At 45.5% G+C, this 17275-nt stretch overlaps 1 protein-coding gene across 1 annotated transcript in view; it reads left to right on the top strand.

Moving 5' to 3' along the window:
• The window catches only part of LOC115893646 (dixin-like), a 44294-nt gene that overhangs the window by 9599 nt on the left and 17420 nt on the right, over positions 1–17275 (top strand). The window contains exons 5-10 of the mRNA XM_030918657.1: positions 3651–3882; positions 4505–4612; positions 10378–10490; positions 11949–12097; positions 15253–15342; positions 16877–16930. Coding sequence (XP_030774517.1) covers positions 3651–3882; positions 4505–4612; positions 10378–10490; positions 11949–12097; positions 15253–15342; positions 16877–16930 — 746 coding nt within the window. The remainder of the gene's footprint in view (positions 1–3650; positions 3883–4504; positions 4613–10377; positions 10491–11948; positions 12098–15252; positions 15343–16876; positions 16931–17275) is intronic.

Raw genomic sequence — 17275 nt, 5'->3', positions numbered from 1 at the left:
ACAAATTATGAACACAATCCCACTTACAATGACTACACACAAAAAAGAAATATCTAGGACTACATCTAACCAAAGAGGTGAAAGAAATTCAAAATACAAAAATTAGCCGGGCGTGGTGGTATGTGCCTATAGTCCCAGCTACTCAGGAGGCTGAGACAGCAGAATAGCTTGAACCCGGGAGGCCGAGGTTCCAGTGAGCTGAGATCACGCGACTGCACTCCAGCTTGGGCGGACACAGAGGGAAACTCTATCTCAAAAAAGAAAAAAAGAACAAAGCTACAAAGCTAGGGTATCACATTACCTGACTTCAAACTATACTACAAGACTATGGTAACCAAAACAATATGGTACTGATATAAAAACAGGACATGTAGACAATGGAACAGACTAGAGAACCCAGAAATAAAGTTCCACACCTACAACCATGTGATCTTTGACAAACTCAACAAAATAAGCAATGAGGACAAGAATCTCTATTCAATAAATGGTACTGGGATAACTGGCCAGCCATATGCAGAAGAATGAAACTAGATCCCTATCACCATATACAAAAATTAACTCAGGATGGAATAAAGACTTAAATGTAAGACCTTGAACTGTAAAAATCCTAGAAGAAAACCTAGGAAATAACCCTTCTTGATATTGGCATTGGCAAAGAATTTATGACTAAGTCCTCAAAGCAATTGCAACATAAACATTGACAGTTGGGATCTAATTAAACTAAAGAGCCTCTACATAGCAAGATAAACTATCAAGGGAGTAAGCAGATAGCCTATAGAATGGGAGGAAATATTCACAAACTATGAATCTGACAAAAGTCTAATATGTAGAATCTATAGGGAAACTTAAATCAATAAGCAAAAACAAATAACCCTATTAAAAAGTGGGCAAAGGGCATATACAGCATACTTCTCAAAAGAAGATGTACAAGTGGCCAGCAAACATGAAGAAAAGCTCATCAGCACTAATCAGATAAATGCAAATCAAAACCACAATGAGATACTATCTCACACAGTCAGGATGGCTTTTGTTAAAAAGTCAAAAAATGACAGATGTTGGAGAGGCTGTGGAGAAAAGGGGACACATATATTGTTGGTGGGAATGTGACTTTGTCCAGGCACTGTGGAAAGTAGTTTGGAGATTTCTCCAAGAACTACAGCAATCCCATTACTAGGTATATACACAAAGGAAAATAAATCACTCTACCAAAAGGACACATGCACCTGTAGGTTCATTGCCAGCACCATTCACAATAGCAAAAACATGGAATCAACTCCGGTGCCCATCAGCAGTGGAGTGGATAAAGAAAATGTGGTGTATATATACCACAGGATACTATGCAGCCATAAAAAAATAAATCATGTCCTTTGCTGCAACATGGATGCAGCTGGAGGCCATTATCCTAAGCAAACTAATGCAGAACCAGCAAACCAAACACCGTATGTTCTTACTTACAATTGGGACACTAAGCATTGGGTGTGCACATTGGGACAAAAGATGAGAACAGTAGAAACGGGGACTACTAGAGGAGGGAGAGAGGGAGGGGGAAGGGCTGCCAAACTACCTGTTGGGTACTGTGCTCACTATCTGGATGATGAGTTCAGTCGTACCCTAGACCTCAGCATCACACAATATACCTTTGTAACAAAGCTGCATGTGTACCACCTGCTTCTAAAACAAAAGGTGAAAAAGAAAAAAACACAAATAATCCTTTTCCAAGACTGTATATTAAAGGATACAAAGCTAAAAAATAAAATAAAATTTTACCCCATTTCCTACATTGACTTTCACCAGACTTACCACACTGTTTTCTGCCTACATTCCTCTTTTATTTCTAGGGCAAAATTTAGAGTTCATGATACCTCTGATCTGGTTCCCATGTGGAGTGGGCTTGGGATCTGGCCCATTAAAGTCAGCTATTTTGAGGGAACACTGCCATTTAGGACATCATTGTCATTTACCTGAAGAAGTGTAAACAGTCTGAGTTAGTCCTGCGGCATTGATTATTGTCCCCTTCTCATCTGCTCTCCACACTGCAGTCAGAATGATCTTTCTAAGAGTACATATACTCATGCCACTCCTCTGTATCTGAGGACCCTTAGGATAAAATCCAGAGTCCGCTGGACGCGGTGGCTCAAGCCTGTAATCCAGCACTTGGGAGGCCGAGGCGGGCGGATCACGAGGTCAGGAGATCGAGACCATCCTGGCTAACACAGTGAAACCCCGTCTCTACTAAAAAATACAAAAAACTAGCCGGGGCGAGGTGGCAGGCGCCTGTAGTCCCAGCTACTCGGGAGGCTGAGGCAGGAGAATGGTGTAAACCCGGGAGGCGGAGCTTGCAGTGAGCTGAGATCTGGCCACTGCACTCCAGCCTGGGCGGGCAGAGCGAGACTCTGTCTCAAAAAAAAAAAAAAAATCCAGAGTCCTTCCTGTGGCCTCCCATGCCCTGTGTGATCCCCCTTCTGATTCACCCCCCGATTCACCCCCCTGCTGCCTCACCTTTCCCTGTGTCCCCCCGCATTCTGGGCTCTGGCTATGCTGAACTTCTTTCACTTCCTCCACCACAGTGCTGTGTCACAGAAATAGAATGTAAGTCACATAGGTAACTTAAGAGCTTCTGATAGCAGGGCGGGGCGCAGTGGCTCACACCTATAATCCCAGCACTTTGGAAGGCTAGGCCTCCCTGATCACATTCCTGATCACTTGAGGTCAGGAGTTCGAGACCAGCGTGGCCAACATGGTGAAACCCCCATCTGTACTAAAAATACAAACATTAGCTGGGCGTGGTGGTGGGCTTCTGTAATCCCAGCTACTTGGGAGGCTGAGGCAGGAGAATTGCTTGAACCTAGCAGGCAGAGGTTGCAGTGAGCCAAGATAGTACCATTGCATTCCAGCCTGGGTGAGAAAGTGAGACTCTGTCTCAAAAAAAAAAAAAGTTTCTAATAGCCACACTATAAAAAAGGAAACAGTTGGGCCGGGCGCTGTGGCTCACGCCTGTAATCCCAGCACTTTGGGGGCCGAGGCAGGCGGATCACCTGAGGTCAGGAGTTCAAGACCAGCCTGGCCAACATGGTGAAACCCCGTCTCTACTAAAAATATAACCGATTAGCCGGGCGTGGTGGCAGGTGCCTATAGTCCCAGCTACTCAGGAGGGTGAGGCAGGAGAATCGCTTGAACCCGGGAGGTGGAGGTTGCAGTGAGCAAAGATAGCTACAGGTGGCTAATGGTTCCCATACTGGATGGCATAGCTCTAACATATCGCGCTGTCTCCCACTTCAAGACCTTCACACCTGCTGTTCCCTCTTCCTGGAATACTCTTTGTCTTTCTCTTATCTAACTAAAGTGCTACTCTTCATCAATCAAGTCTCAGTTTAGAACCCACTTCCTCTAGGAATCCTTCTCTGAGCCGTCTAGATAAGATATCTCTACTCGGACCTCCCAAAGATTCCTGTACTTCTCTTATCAAAACACGTGACCTTACTTTATTGTCATTGCTGTTATATATTCTGTCTCCTTTGTTGCCCAGAGCTTTGTTAGGACTGAGACCCTGACTGCCTTGCTTACCTGTATCACTAGCAATACATATTAAATGCATAAGTCCTCAGCTTTTGCCTCCCTCTTAGGACCTCTTGGTCTGTTTTGTCCTTCAGATATTGTGGACGGAAACCTGAAGTCTATCATGAGGCTGGTCCTTGCCTTGGCAGCTCATTTCAAACCTGGCTCTAGCAGGACGGTGAACCAAGGACGGGACTCCAGAGCCCCTTTACAAAATCACCGACCACATTGTGCCACTGCTGTTGCCCAGGGAGCAGCTGCTGCTCTGGCCGATGTGTGTCATGACATGTCCCGATCAGGACGGGATGTCTTTCGATACAGACAGAGGTAATGATAGAAATCTGGGGATGGTAACTGATCCCTCTCTCTGATATTTCTTCTGTTAGATGATACAGTGCAGTAGATAGAAATGTCACCCAAACAGCCCCAGATTGCAGAAAAGAACATGGAGTGGGGAGGTAGGGGAGGGCACTCTCAAAAGAAAAAAGCCTTTTCTTCTGAGATGTTTATTTTTATTTTGCATTTAGCAGAAAGTAAAGGAATCGTGTGTATAAGTTTTTGCTCTGGTGCCCAAAATTTAAATATACACCTTTGGCACAGTGCGTTTTCTTCACTGGGAGGTCTGTGGGAGCAGTGTTCCAGTTCATCTAGGGGAAGCTCTACCCTGGAATGTACCCAAAGGTCAGGTTGTCCTGGGGAGTCATGGCAGGAAATGCTTTGCCGGTTGTTGTGCATCTGCTAAGAGAGAGCAGGACCCTGAGGTGTTGCAGAGATTGGTGAATCACTTTTGTGTCTGCCTTCCCTGCTAGGTACCAAGTGTCTCTGAGGCAGGGGGTTTGTCTTACTCATCTATTATACTGCTCGCAGAGTGGCAGTCTATCTGTACTCCTTGAGTTGATCAGATCTGAAGGACTGACACCCTCCCTTTGCTGGTGTCCTTTGACTTTAGGAACAGCAGCATGGATGAGGAAATTGAGAATCCATACTGGAGCGTGCGGGCCCTAGTGCAGCAGTATGAAGGGCAACAAAGGTCCCCGTCTGAGTCCAGCTGCTCCAGGTAACTGTGGCCTCTGAAACCTGAATTCTGGGGGATTCTTGGAGTTCTTGGCTTCAAGTAACAATACAACAAGCAAAAAGGCATCTAAGCCCTTTTTCTCCCCTCAGTTTATGTTTGGCTTTAAAGGGATACCCCTTAGCAGTGCTTTGTGGGTTTGTGCTGGCAGGAGGGTAGGAAGGTAGGGTCGGGGTGCTGCTTTATTTCCCACAAATGGAATCTGTGCAGTCCCAGTGCCAGTGCTTAACTGTGACCACATGGGGGCATGGCTGGAACCTGTCAGGGCCCAGTCCAGTGGTTCTGACATTTGCATATCAGGTGCCAGTGTTTATGATAGCCAGTTCCATTGTGCTGTCCTTGAGCCTAAGTGTAACTCTTAAGGTATGGCCTGAAAAGTCTGTGTAAAGCTCATAGAAATTGAGCAGAGTTGTCTGAGAGCATTAGAATGTTTCCAGCTTTCCTCTACAGGAACTGTGGCTGATTAGTATGCATTTGAGCAAGCTAATGATGTTTGCGACTCTAGCTAAAAGTTGTCTGTATTCCTTAGAGCCAAGTACAGAGACCAAAACAGGATACAGTGCCCTAATAAGAACCTTATCAGTGGCAGAAAAAGATTACTTTCCTGGCTTATGTAAATCATGCTCCTATAAACACTCCCCAGATCATGTTTTCACTAACTTCATTTTGTTGCTGAATCATAATTTATGCTCTAATGACCTTTCTTTCCTATCCCAGCCCTGTGTAATCTGCTTTATTTAGGGCTAATTGTTATTTGTATTGTATGTATGTTATGTGTCTTTGTTTTCTTCCTCCTCTTTTTTTCTCATAAAATTCCATCCTATTTTGATGCACCATTTCCTAATTTATTGAGGTCATATGGAACTCTTTCTAGTATTTAATATACTGCTAACTTTTTACCTTTTACATTTAATTGATGGGCTCTTTTTTATTTATAAAATTCACCTAACATAAAATTAACCATTAAACATTATAAAGTGTACAATTCAGTGGCACTTAGTAGCTTCATAATGTGGTGCGACTATCACCTCTGTCCACTCAGAAGACATCTTCATCACCCCAAAAGGAAGCCCCGTGCCCATTAAGCAGCAGGTGTGCTTTTAATGAGAATCTAAATCATTTCTTCCTTGCTTGCTGCTTAGGTTATCACCTGGAGCAGAATTACAGGATGTTTTTGTTGTATGATGAGATCTATTGCCTCCTGCACGTCAGCAGGCCTTTCACTCTTCTAAGCCTGATAGTGCCTGCTAGAGTTGGGGGATAGGAGGAAGAGTGGATTTCTTCCTGAGAACACCTGCTTTCTCCTCCAAGGCAGGAGGACTGAGGGGAGGGCTGTGAGACTGTGAGACTGTGTGAATGAGTGGCCCACTGGCTATCAGGCTGCAGTGAGCTAATGGTGACAGTTTTCTAGGAGAGGGGCCAGAGGAGAATTGTTTGCTTTACCCTGTTTTTCATTATTCGATTTTGACATTTTCTTCTAATGCTGACCCCTCATCCAGCTCTTTGGCATGCTGGGTTAGTAGCTGCCTTTTCCTCAGTGAGCCCCCAGGGAAGGAGAGGGCTTCTTGTGGCTATCTGGAACCCAGCAGGTTCCTGCACATTCTGAGCCCTCGCCTCCCAGGGAGCCCACTTAGTGGCTCTGTGACCCATGAAGAGCTCAGGAGCCCCCAGATGTGTGGCTTGCTCAGGACGGGAGTGGCTCAGAAGGAAGGATAGCCCCTGGGTGTCTCATCCCCTGCCACTGCTCCTCCGGAGACGCCCTGGGGAAGCCCTGCCAGCCTGTTGCTCCGAAAACCGAAAACCGCATACCATCCTCTCACTGTAGCCAAGCAAAATGATCCTTACTTGGTTAAAAAGAACACACCAAACGCCAGAGGGGAAGGTGGGAGGGGATGGGTGCTCAGCGAATTTTCCTGGGGAGTGTCGGAGTCTCCACCCCCAGGAGCGGCCAGAGCCCCACGCGGGTCTGACCTGTCCGACCGACCCCTGGCTGGTCCACGAAGGGAGGACTCAAGAGTGGAGAAGGCAAGGTTTTCGGTGCGGGGCAGACCACCAGAGCCCTCCTCTTGATTCTGCCAATACGGTGCTGTTCCCCTGCCTATCCTGAGCCTCCCAGTCTCCCCTCCTTGCATCCCCCAATCCCTCGTCGACGCCCCCACCCCCACCCCCACCCCGCCCAGCCCCGCCCCTGGCCGGCACCCTCAACGTCCGCCCAGAGCGGTCTGTTGGCCAGTGGAACTGGCTTGGGTGGGAGCCCGGCTGCCTCGCCGCTTGTGACAGCCCGGAGAGGGAGCCGAGGGAGGGGCGGGAAGGGATCCGGAAGGTGGCGCGGAGCGGGATCGCCGCTGGGGACTCGAGGCGCAGCCTGCGCTGCCGAGAGCCTCCTCCCAGTGGGAGATGGGTTGAGATGCCCCCACCAGGGGGGATGCCCGGCGCCGAGCGTCCGCGGAGGCCAAGATGCAGCGGCCAGGGCCGGCAGCCTGCGAGTGGAGGCAGCTTCCGCCGGGGCCGGGCTGCGGCACAGTCTGAGCTGCCGGGACGGCGCGCTTCAGAGCCTGGAGCATCCCCGTCGCTGGGGCCGAGACGCCGCCGCCACCGTTCCCACTTTCTCCCGCGAGCCGGGCCAGTAGCTCTGCTAGCTGGCCTTCCCGTGGAGGCGTTTTCCAGCCCCAGCGCGGGGAGACATGCCTGGATTTGGGAGCGATGTGACTCTGAGCCCTCCACTTCACCTGGGGACGCAGGCTTGCTGAAGCCTGAGGCAGGAGGGGGACCATGGGAGGGACGCAAGTCAAATGGTGAGCTGAAGCCACTCTGGCTTTGGAAGTGGGTGGCCAGGGTGGGAGCAGGGGCAGGGCTGGAGGATGCTGTTGGCCAGAGACAGGCGGGGTGGTGGGAGCACTATGTTGGGAGGATCGACTGCTGACTAGGGGTTATCACTATAAAATACGGTGGGTGGGCTTAGGAAGTGGAGCCAGCATGGGGGGCAGGAGGAGTAGCCGTAGCCCCTGCCAGGGTCTTTGGTGGGGGAGGGCACTTCTTGAGGATATAGAACTCTTCCTTATTGGCTATTATCCGTTTAAAAAAATTAATTTGAGTAGGATTTGGAAGTATCTTTGCTGCAGGATTGCTTGTCTGATAAATTGAGATAGAAGAGCTATTAGACCTGTGGGAATTAAGAAATATATCAGCCCAGACCTATCAGTCATTCTCTGACCTCAGAGAGGATTATGATGCTAAATAGGGGATTATTTGTTTATAAAATAGAACTTTTAAGCTAATCAGGGAGGAGCCTGTCATATACATAATTAATTAGCATTAAAATATTTTCTCTGACCTGGGGCAGAGGATTTAATGCATATTCCTTGTCCATGAGGTACTTTTTAGGGAGGCAGCAAGGTGCCTTCTCTGACATGTGCCTCGGGAGTTTCCTGCCTGAGGTCCTTTATCTCTCCACTTGGCCATGGAGTTTCATGGTCTCACCTCTCGGTGGCCTCACATTGGCAGCCTCAGTTCAAGAAAGAGAAATGTTGTTTTCCTTTGGCTGCTCTGCCACTCCCCCAGCGGGGTTGGATATCCAGACATCCGCCTCCTTCTGCCCTTATATGGGAGATAACTCTCTTAGGAGGGAGAAGGAGCTGAGCATGCGTCTGTGCTTTTAGGAAAGCAGTTTTCTAGCATCCTAGGTTCACACTGCACCCTCCTCCCGACTTTGTCTCACATGTGCTGTGGTCCAGCAAAGGCGGAGGGTGGAACATGTCATCCATAGCACCTTGTCAGATGAGAAAGTGTTGCTTTCTTGTTTCTCAAAGATGAGCAGCTCTTGCAGTCCGCTTTCTATGCTTGGATCCCCATTTCTCTAAGAAGGTAAATGCTGAGGCCTGAGCAGGCACAAATCTATTCTCCTTGTGAATGACATAGTACCCTTGGATGAGAGCTTTTCAAGCAGCGAATTCATGTTGGCCTGGAAGTCAAGATTGCCTAAGTGGTGAAAGATGAATAAGAAAGTTCCAGAAAGCAATTGCTATTTCAGAATATCACTTCTTGCCACTCCCTACCCCTTCCGCCTGTTTTGGGTTATAGATCTATAGATATGGTTAAGCAACTTTCTTTAATTTGGCATTTCAATTTAAAAGCTTTAAAATGTTTTCTGTAGTTCTAAGAAGGAAGAGAATGTATTTCTAGTTGAGGTCATTCCCACCAAAGCCCTTAAATATGGGCAATGAGGAGGATGAGACACTAGTCCCATGCTTCCTCACCGCTTTTGACGTGCCTGGCTACCTCCACCATGCCTGGCTCTTGTTTTTTACTGGATTCTAGGAAGACAAAATGTTAACTCCTGATGGTGGTTGTGAGGATTCGCCTGGGAGACTTAAGGGGCACATTAAGTGGGTCAGTGAATCCTAGCCACTTTCACTGTTGTCTGGGTGATAGATTTGGAAAGAATTCCTGAGAGGGGGCTGGGCCAGGAGACCCCTCAGCCCCTGAGATTGTTTCATTGCTGATGTTCTCAAGGTGCAGTGCAAGAGAAATGGCTCGAGACTCGTTTTCCCCTGTCACATGGAAGCACCAGCCTCACATTCCCATCTTGTCTTATAGATTTGCGGTTTTTTTGGAGATTTACAATTCCACTTCCCTGAAAATCTGCATAGTTCCTTCCAAGGCCAGTAGTTATATCAGAACTTAAGGGCCAGGTATGGTGGCCCATGCCTGTAATCCCAGTACAGAGATTGAGGAGAGAGGATCACTTGAGCCCAGGAGTTCGAAACCAGCCTGGATAACATGGGGAGACCTTGTCTCTACAAAATAATTTGAAAATTAGCTGGGCATCTTACGCACCTATAGTCCTAGCTGCTCGGGAGGCTGAGACAGATTTGCTCAAGCCCAGGAGCTTGAGACTGCCATGAGTTATGATGGAGCCACTGCACTCCAACCAGGGCAACAGAGTGAGACCCTGTCTGAAAAAATAAAACAAAACAAAACAAAACCTTAAGAATTGTTGAGAAGATTCTGAGAACAATTTGAAAGTGTTGTGTCAGAAATATAAATAACTCTTTGATAGGAATAAATCAAGTAAACCCTTACTCCACTATCCCTAGCAGGTATTTCCCCTTTTGACATATTATCTTCCCCTTGTCATGCTCTAGCTCAGTTATTGATATATAACTGCTCCTCTGCCCAGCCTGGCAATGTACGTTCTCCAGCAACTTTTCCCCTTGAACCACCCCCACCCTGTACTCTCTTTTGTAATCAGCTCAGAGCTGATCTGCCATGATAACTTGGCTGGTAGTGCCTGTATCTGTGAGCGATCAGTGTATTGGAAATAAATACACTTCTAGCTCCAAAATACCTTCTAGCTCCAAAAGCTACTAGACACAGACTGGCATCAGTCTTTGAATGTGGGCCCAGGGATGGTGATGGCAGAGGTGGTGGGAGGTAAAACAAAACAAAACTTGAATGCTAGATTACCCATCATTTTGGTAAATCTCTTCTCAATGAATTAGCCTTAAAGGCATCCTTGTTGTGGAAAAGACTTTATAGGACTGGGTCATTCCTTTATTCAATATTAATTTGATTCATTCAAAAGGTTAATCATTAAATATTTTATTTTCTGTGGGCCAAGTACTGTGTTAGCCATGGAGGAGTAAGATGAATAAGAACATGTCCCTGTTCTCAGGAATAAATTATGAAAGCTGCTTTCTGAACAACTCTTCATAATAATCATTTTCTTCTTCCTTTTTCTTCAATCACAGCCTGACTTCAGCCAGTCCAATCCACAGTGCCAAGAGTGAGTCCATTATAACCCAGTCAGAAGAGAAGGCAGATTTTGTGATTATTCCCTCTGAAGGAATAGAGACCAGAACAGGTACTATCTCTACGCCTGCCTGGGTTGGTTCAAGGAACAGCCAGCTTGAAGAATTTAGAGGTCCTGACCACCAGTAAGCTCCCTGGCCTTCCCCATCTCCATAGTGTGTGCAGGGTCAGCACTAGAGGGCTCTAATGACTTTGAGTCAATTAATGTGGTTATCCTCTTCCAGAATGTAATTTCTGATGTCCTAGCTGTCAAAAATCTTGCAGCAGCATAGACAGGCCCTTTCTCAGCTGGCTGCCTATGAATTAGGAAATGACTTTGGGGCAGTCAAAAGCCTTACTCAAGTAAACATTTTTATTATTCCTATCTTACACAAATAATTGCAGGACTTACATAACTCAAATTGGGACCAGAAGTATATTGTATGAGCTGAGGTGTCTGTGAGGACACAGAGAGTAGAGAGCAGGTCTGTATCAGGCTTGGTATGAAGCTACAGAAAGGACCACAAACAGTTCCCTTTGTTTAGACTTACATACTCTATCTCAGTTGCTCTTTTTTTCTTGCATAGAGAGAGAAACATGTAAGAAGCAAAGTGCAAGACTTAGAATTTTATTTACTCACAAGAGTTGTAATGAAACAGAGGCCCTCAGAAGAAAAACTGTAATGGAATTATTCTGTATTCTGCTCCCCGTCTAACCCTGGCATTAGTACCAAAGAGTCAGTCATGTTACTGAGTCAAAACTCCTGAGGACTTAGAGAGAGAGGGAGAGCATTTATTGAGTGCTCCTCTCGGCCAGGCACCAGCAGGCTCTGCACATGAGTTACCTCATTTAATCTTCATGGCAACCCAGAGGGGTTATTATACTCGTCTCATGAATGAAGAAACTCACTGAAAGAGTTTATGCCTTTCTGAATTCTAGAATATGCATTTTAAATGGCTGTACATACAATTAGATCATGTAAAATAGACAAGGAAACCAGAGCAAAGAGACCTTAAAGCTAGGAAAATAAAAGTGATGCTAAACAGTTTGTGCAGGTTGTTTTTATTGGTTTGTTTGCTATGTGACTCACACAGTATTCTGTAATGAAAGTGGTCCAGTTATGACCGAGTGGTCAAAGGAATATTGAATTGAGGTCTCCCCACTAAACCTTCAGAGTAACCAGTAAGATTTTGTTTTCATTGCATCTGACAGCTCCTCTCTTTGTACCTGGCAAAAATCAGGCTCTTGGAATGCCAGTTCTAAGAATCAAGAGTAAAGTCTGTGTGGTGCATACCAAGGGCTCCCATAGGGGAAATCTTCTACTTCCTAAGTGTTTTAAAAGAGGATAGATTGTTCTAGCACCAAGTGAGCCTGAGGCCTCACAACCCCACCTGGTGGAGAGTCCAGTCTGTGCTGTGAGAACAGGTTCAGAACGCAGGTGACCCGAACCTGTGAACGCTACCCTGTGAACGCTTTCTGCCGGAAATCAGTTTTCTTCAACATGAACTGTTCTCCCTCTTTCATTTTGTAGAGGAGACAGAGTCTCCATTATCTCGAGACTGGCGGCCAGGGAGCCCTGGAACCTATCTGGAGACCTCATGGGAAGAACAGCTGTTGGAACAACAAGAATATTTAGAAAAAGAAATGGAAGAAGCAAAGAAAATGATATCAGGACTACAGGTAGCTCTTTCCCTTGTAGTTTGCCCTTGTTATACCGATTGATTATTAAGTCACTATTATCAATTGAAAATAAACTGATTTTAGTTTTGTGGGAGGTCAGAACTGAATGAGGAGTTTAGATATAGGGAGTAGTACAGAAAGAGCAGAAAATTCCTTATATTTGAGTACTTTAAATGGACTTTGTGGGCTGCCGTTCATAGCAGAGTGCTTAAGATTTCAGCAAGCCCAGGAGCCATTACTGACCTCTATCAAGTCCTTATTGTTGACGCTCTGCTACATAGGTAGGCTTCTATGCAGTATGTGGCTGTCGACCTGCAATTGCAGCTTTCACCAAAGAATGGCACTGTGAATAGTCAGGAATTTTCTTCTAGGAATTCTCTAGCAGGAAGAGTGTAAGAGCCAGTAATGCTGCCAGGTTTCCATTTGAGTTTAGCTAAGGGATTTAGCTCACTCCTAATACATGTGCAAATGGATGCCAAGGCATAATGGTCAGGTAGAAGAGGTTTTCTTTGAGCAACAAAAGCCCTTCAGTTTTTCCTATACCTGTAGTGCCAGCTTGGCAAATCTACCCCCGAGACTGACCCACTTGACATAGTTCCCACCCTGAGTGACCCCCTCATTCCTGTCTTTGTGTGTCTGTCTCTGTTTGGGGGAGTCCTTATAGTGTGCTGATGACCCTGAAATTGCCTAGAAATATTCTTTTCTGTTTGTGCTGGGAACTGCAGTGCTTCTGAATTGTCAAATATTTATGGACACATAAACAAAGCCCACATTATGTGTGTGGCTCTGGCAGCCGGCAGGCGGTGGAGGGCGTGCTCCCAGCTAGCCTGCAACAGGGTGGGGACACAAAGGGTTCCTAAAGAAAAAAGGAGATTGGTGCTGTGGTAAAGCAATTTGCATAATGTATGCCCCAGGAACTGAGAAGTGTGGGAGGAATGTTTCCTGCATAAACATTCCCAAACTTCATTTGCTCTGTATTTTTAAAATGGCTGGCTTATGAGGCCTTTTAGATCTCTTTTTTGCCACTCCATTAACGAACACCTTAATGGAATGTTTTTGTGTGTGTTTTGCTTGCATAGGAAGTATGTCATGGAGAGCTTCGAGATTATACCCAACCAGGTTGTTCCCAGGATGATTTGCATTATATGAACATAGATATTCATCAGTTTGGCTCAAAGTTTGTTTGCATTTCTTAGTCTGGGAGAAATTCGGTGGCAGATTAGACAGAAAAAGAAGAGAACTGACAGGCAGAAAGTCAGCATCTTAATATTCCCTGCAAACAGAAGAGTTTTAATTCACAGCCACATGATCACAATGAGAATTCAGTTCCATTGTAGAATACAAAAGGGCTCACAGCATCCACTGGGCTTCTTAACTCTTTTCAGTGATTAACAAGTTGCATGCTAAGCCACATCCAAGATTCTGACTTATTAGTATTCCTTAGTTAGAACCCTTTGAACAGTTTGCCATTATCGTTGATATTTCCATAATGTTGAACTCCCTTAGCTCCTGCGGCCCTGTGGCTTCTTATATATGTCTGTACCTGTTGCCATGACATGTGAGATAGCCAAATTCATTTGACTTACTCAAATTTTATTATTAGCATTTGGCAGATAAGCCATTGGCTGGATTTTATTTATTTATTTATTTTTGAGACGGAGTCTCGCTCTGTTGCCCAGGCTGGAGTGGCAGTGGAATGATCATGGCTCACTGCAGCTTTGGTCTCCTGGGCTCAAGTGATTCTCCTACCTCAGCCTCTTGAGTAGTTGGGACCACATGCATGCGCCATCATGATCAACTAATTTTTTAATTTTTTGTAGAGGACAGGATCCCACTATGTTGCCCAGGCTGATCTCAAACTCCTAGGGTCAAGGGATCCTTCCACCTCGGCCTCCCAAAGTTCTAGGATTACAGGTGTGAGCCACCTCGCCCACCTGAATTTGTGTTGTTTATTGAAATAGGAAACAGCTTCTGTAACTCATCTCTTTTGAATCAAGACAGAATTGTTTCAGATATAAAATGGGGTCACATTTTTCAGTCTTTCACTGATCTGATAGATACTCACCTGCAGGGACAGATCCAAGTTTTCTGAATCCTAAAACATATAATTTGTGTGTGTGCAGGGGGGCTTCTTGAAGAATAAGATTACAAAATTATGAATATAATAATTAGGAATAGGCCAGGCATGGTGGGTCACGCTGGTAATCCCAGCACTTTGGGAGGCCAAGGCGGGCAGATTGCTTGAACTCACGGGTTTGAGACCAGCCTGGGCAATACGGCGAAACCTTTGTCTTTACTAAAATACAAAAATTAGCCGGGTGTGGTGGCGCATGCCTCTAATCCCAGCTACTCGGGAGGCTAAGACATGAGAATAGCTTGAACCCTGGATTGCAGTGAGCAAAATTGGGCCACTGCACTCCAGCCTGGGTGACAAAGTGAGACTCTGTCTCCAAATATAATAATAATAATAATAATAATAATAATAATAATAATTTGGTATAGGACCTTGGGAGAGGCAATGTATGCGGGGTCCTACAACTGGAGCTTTCTTAGCTTCATGGTAAATCTGCCTCCCCATTCCACCTACTTATATTCTAATGAAAACCGCCTGGGTCAGGAGCTGAAATGAATGAGGACATCTCCCCTGCAAATGTGTTTTCCTTCTTGTTCTATACAGGTTGCTTTAGGGAGTAAAAATGCAGAATCAGTAAAACAAACAAAAATCAACAAACCCAAGTGAGTGCTCCAAATGTATTTCCAAATAATTCATTATAATACTCATTTCTAAGCCGTGATGATTCTACACTGCTTTTAGATCATTTTCTCCCTGGCAAAATTGAGTTTGAGTAGCTCCAGTTTGAAATGTGTTGTGTCTCTTTTGAAAGAAAGGTTTTAGATTTTCTTCTGGGGCCAAGGCACCTTGAAGCAGAGTAGTCAGGTGTCCAGAGAGCTGAAAGAGCCAGAGCATGGACTTGACAAAAGGAACTAGTTCCCAGGGTGAGCAATGGGAAGTATCTAAGGAGCAAAAATTACCGATGAAATTTCTTGAGGAAGCTGAGTTGTGATTTTAACTAGGGGTGAGCTTACCAAGCTCAACTCTGCACTAAGTCATCTGAAGGAGAGTTAAGTTTCGTTCTGCCTTTGTGGTTATTTAGGCCTTATTGCTCAACGGATCCTTACCTGAAGATGAACAGGAGAGGCCCTTGGCCTTCTGTGAACCAGTGGTCAATCCCGAGGAACAACTGGTGAGCTCGATCTTTTGTGACTGGACACTAAATTTGTATGTATTTGACTTGTGTTTAGCATTTGACACTGCTATTCATGCCTTCTTGAATGCTGTCTTCTTGACCAGTTCTGGTTTTCCTCCTACATTTTTGAACATTATTTCCTTCTTCATTCATTTAATAAAAAAATATTTATTGAGTGCTGACTATATGCCAGACCCTATTTCAACATGCTGGAGATATGGTAGCAACAAAAGAGACCTAAGACCCGACCCTTATGGAGTTTACATTCAAGTTCTCTTTGAAGCTTTTCTTCTGCTTGTGCCTTTAATGTTAGTGTTCCTCAGCATTCCAGTCTAGGCCCTCATGTGTCTTAAACATTCACCTGGGCAGTCGTATCTGCCTCCAGTTCTTCACTCACTTCCCTCTTGCTTCTCATGTATTTATTTCCAGCTCAGCCCCCGCTATGGAGTTCTAGATGTGTGTATGCAATATGCAACTGCCTTCTTATTATCTCCACTTGTAAGTCCCATAAGCATCTCAATTTCAATGAGTCCTAAATTAAAGTTTTTCTGTCCTCTGCCCAACCACCAAAGCTACTTGTCCTTTGGATATCTGTTTTGGATACCAAAATGCGCCAAACAGAAATCTAGATATTATCTTTAATCCTTTTCCTCTACATCAGTCAGTCACCAGGTTTTACCAGTTTACATTTCTAATTTCTTTATCTAGTTTTCTCCATTCTCACAGCCGCTTAAAAATCAAGTCTCCATCCAGTATTCTAGCAAATCTTCTAACTGGTTTACCTGATTTCTCTCCTGTCTTCCTCTAATTCATTTTTGTAAAACAGCAAGAATAATTTGCCTTAAAGACATACTTCATTTTGTCACCCTTCTGCATAAACTTCTCATTGCTTCCCCATTGCCCTCACTGGCCTTTCATGATCTGGCCCTGATATTTCTCTCCAACTTCATCTCTTGGCCATTTCTTCTTCCCCTTTATACCCCACCCCTCCCCTGCACCCAACCAACCCCGATCCCATACTTCTTCTTTTTTTTTTTTTTTGAGACAGTCTTGCTCTGTTGCCCAGGCTGGAGTGCAGTGGCACGATCTTGGCTCACTGCAACCTCTGCCTCCTGGGTTCAGTGATTCTCCTGCCTCAGCCTCCCGAGTAGCTGGGATTACAGGTGTATACCACCACACCTGGCTAATTTTTGTATTTCTAGTAGAGGTGGGGTTTCACCATGTTGGCCAGGCTGGTCTCGAACACCTAACCTCAAGTGATCTGCCTGCCTCGGCCTCCCAAAGTGCTGGGATTACAGATGTGAGCCACCATGCCTGGCCTACCCATACTTATTCTAAGCTTTATCCACGTAGATCTACCTGCAACTTGATGCATATGCTTCCATCAGAGAGCAGGAACTGTTTCCGGTTCTTCTTTGTATCCACAGTACAGAGCTGGCATCTAGTAGTGCTCAATAAATATTTGTTGAATGAATGGCCTCTGAACTTCACAGCATAGGTGTTTAGCTATCTCTTTTTGTCTTATATTCAGATTATAATCCAAAGTCGTCTGGATCAGAGTATGGAGGAGAATCAGGACTTAAAGGTATGTCAAGACATATATGTTTTACCCCTTAAAAACATTATGGGGGCCGGGCGTGGTGGCTTGCGCCTGTAATCCCAGCACTTCAGGAGGCTGAGGTGGGCAGATCACAAGGTCAGGAGATTGAGACCATCTTGGCTAACATGGCAAAACCCTGTCTCAGGCCGGGCGCGGGGCGGTGGCTCAAGCCTGTAATCCCAGCACTTTGGGAGGCCGAGACGGGCGGATCATGAGGTCAGGAGATCGAGACCATCCTGGCTAACACGGTGAAACCCCGTCTCTACTAAAAATACAAAAAACTAGCCGGGCGAGGTGGCAGGCGCTTGTAATCCCAGCTACTCGGGAGGC

Source organism: Rhinopithecus roxellana, chromosome 15 (assembly GCF_007565055.1).
Source record: "Rhinopithecus roxellana isolate Shanxi Qingling chromosome 15, ASM756505v1, whole genome shotgun sequence".
Classification (NCBI taxonomy): Eukaryota; Metazoa; Chordata; class Mammalia; order Primates; family Cercopithecidae; genus Rhinopithecus; species Rhinopithecus roxellana.
Note: the sequence above shows the minus strand (reverse complement) of the source record. Positions and strands in the feature narration are given on the sequence as shown.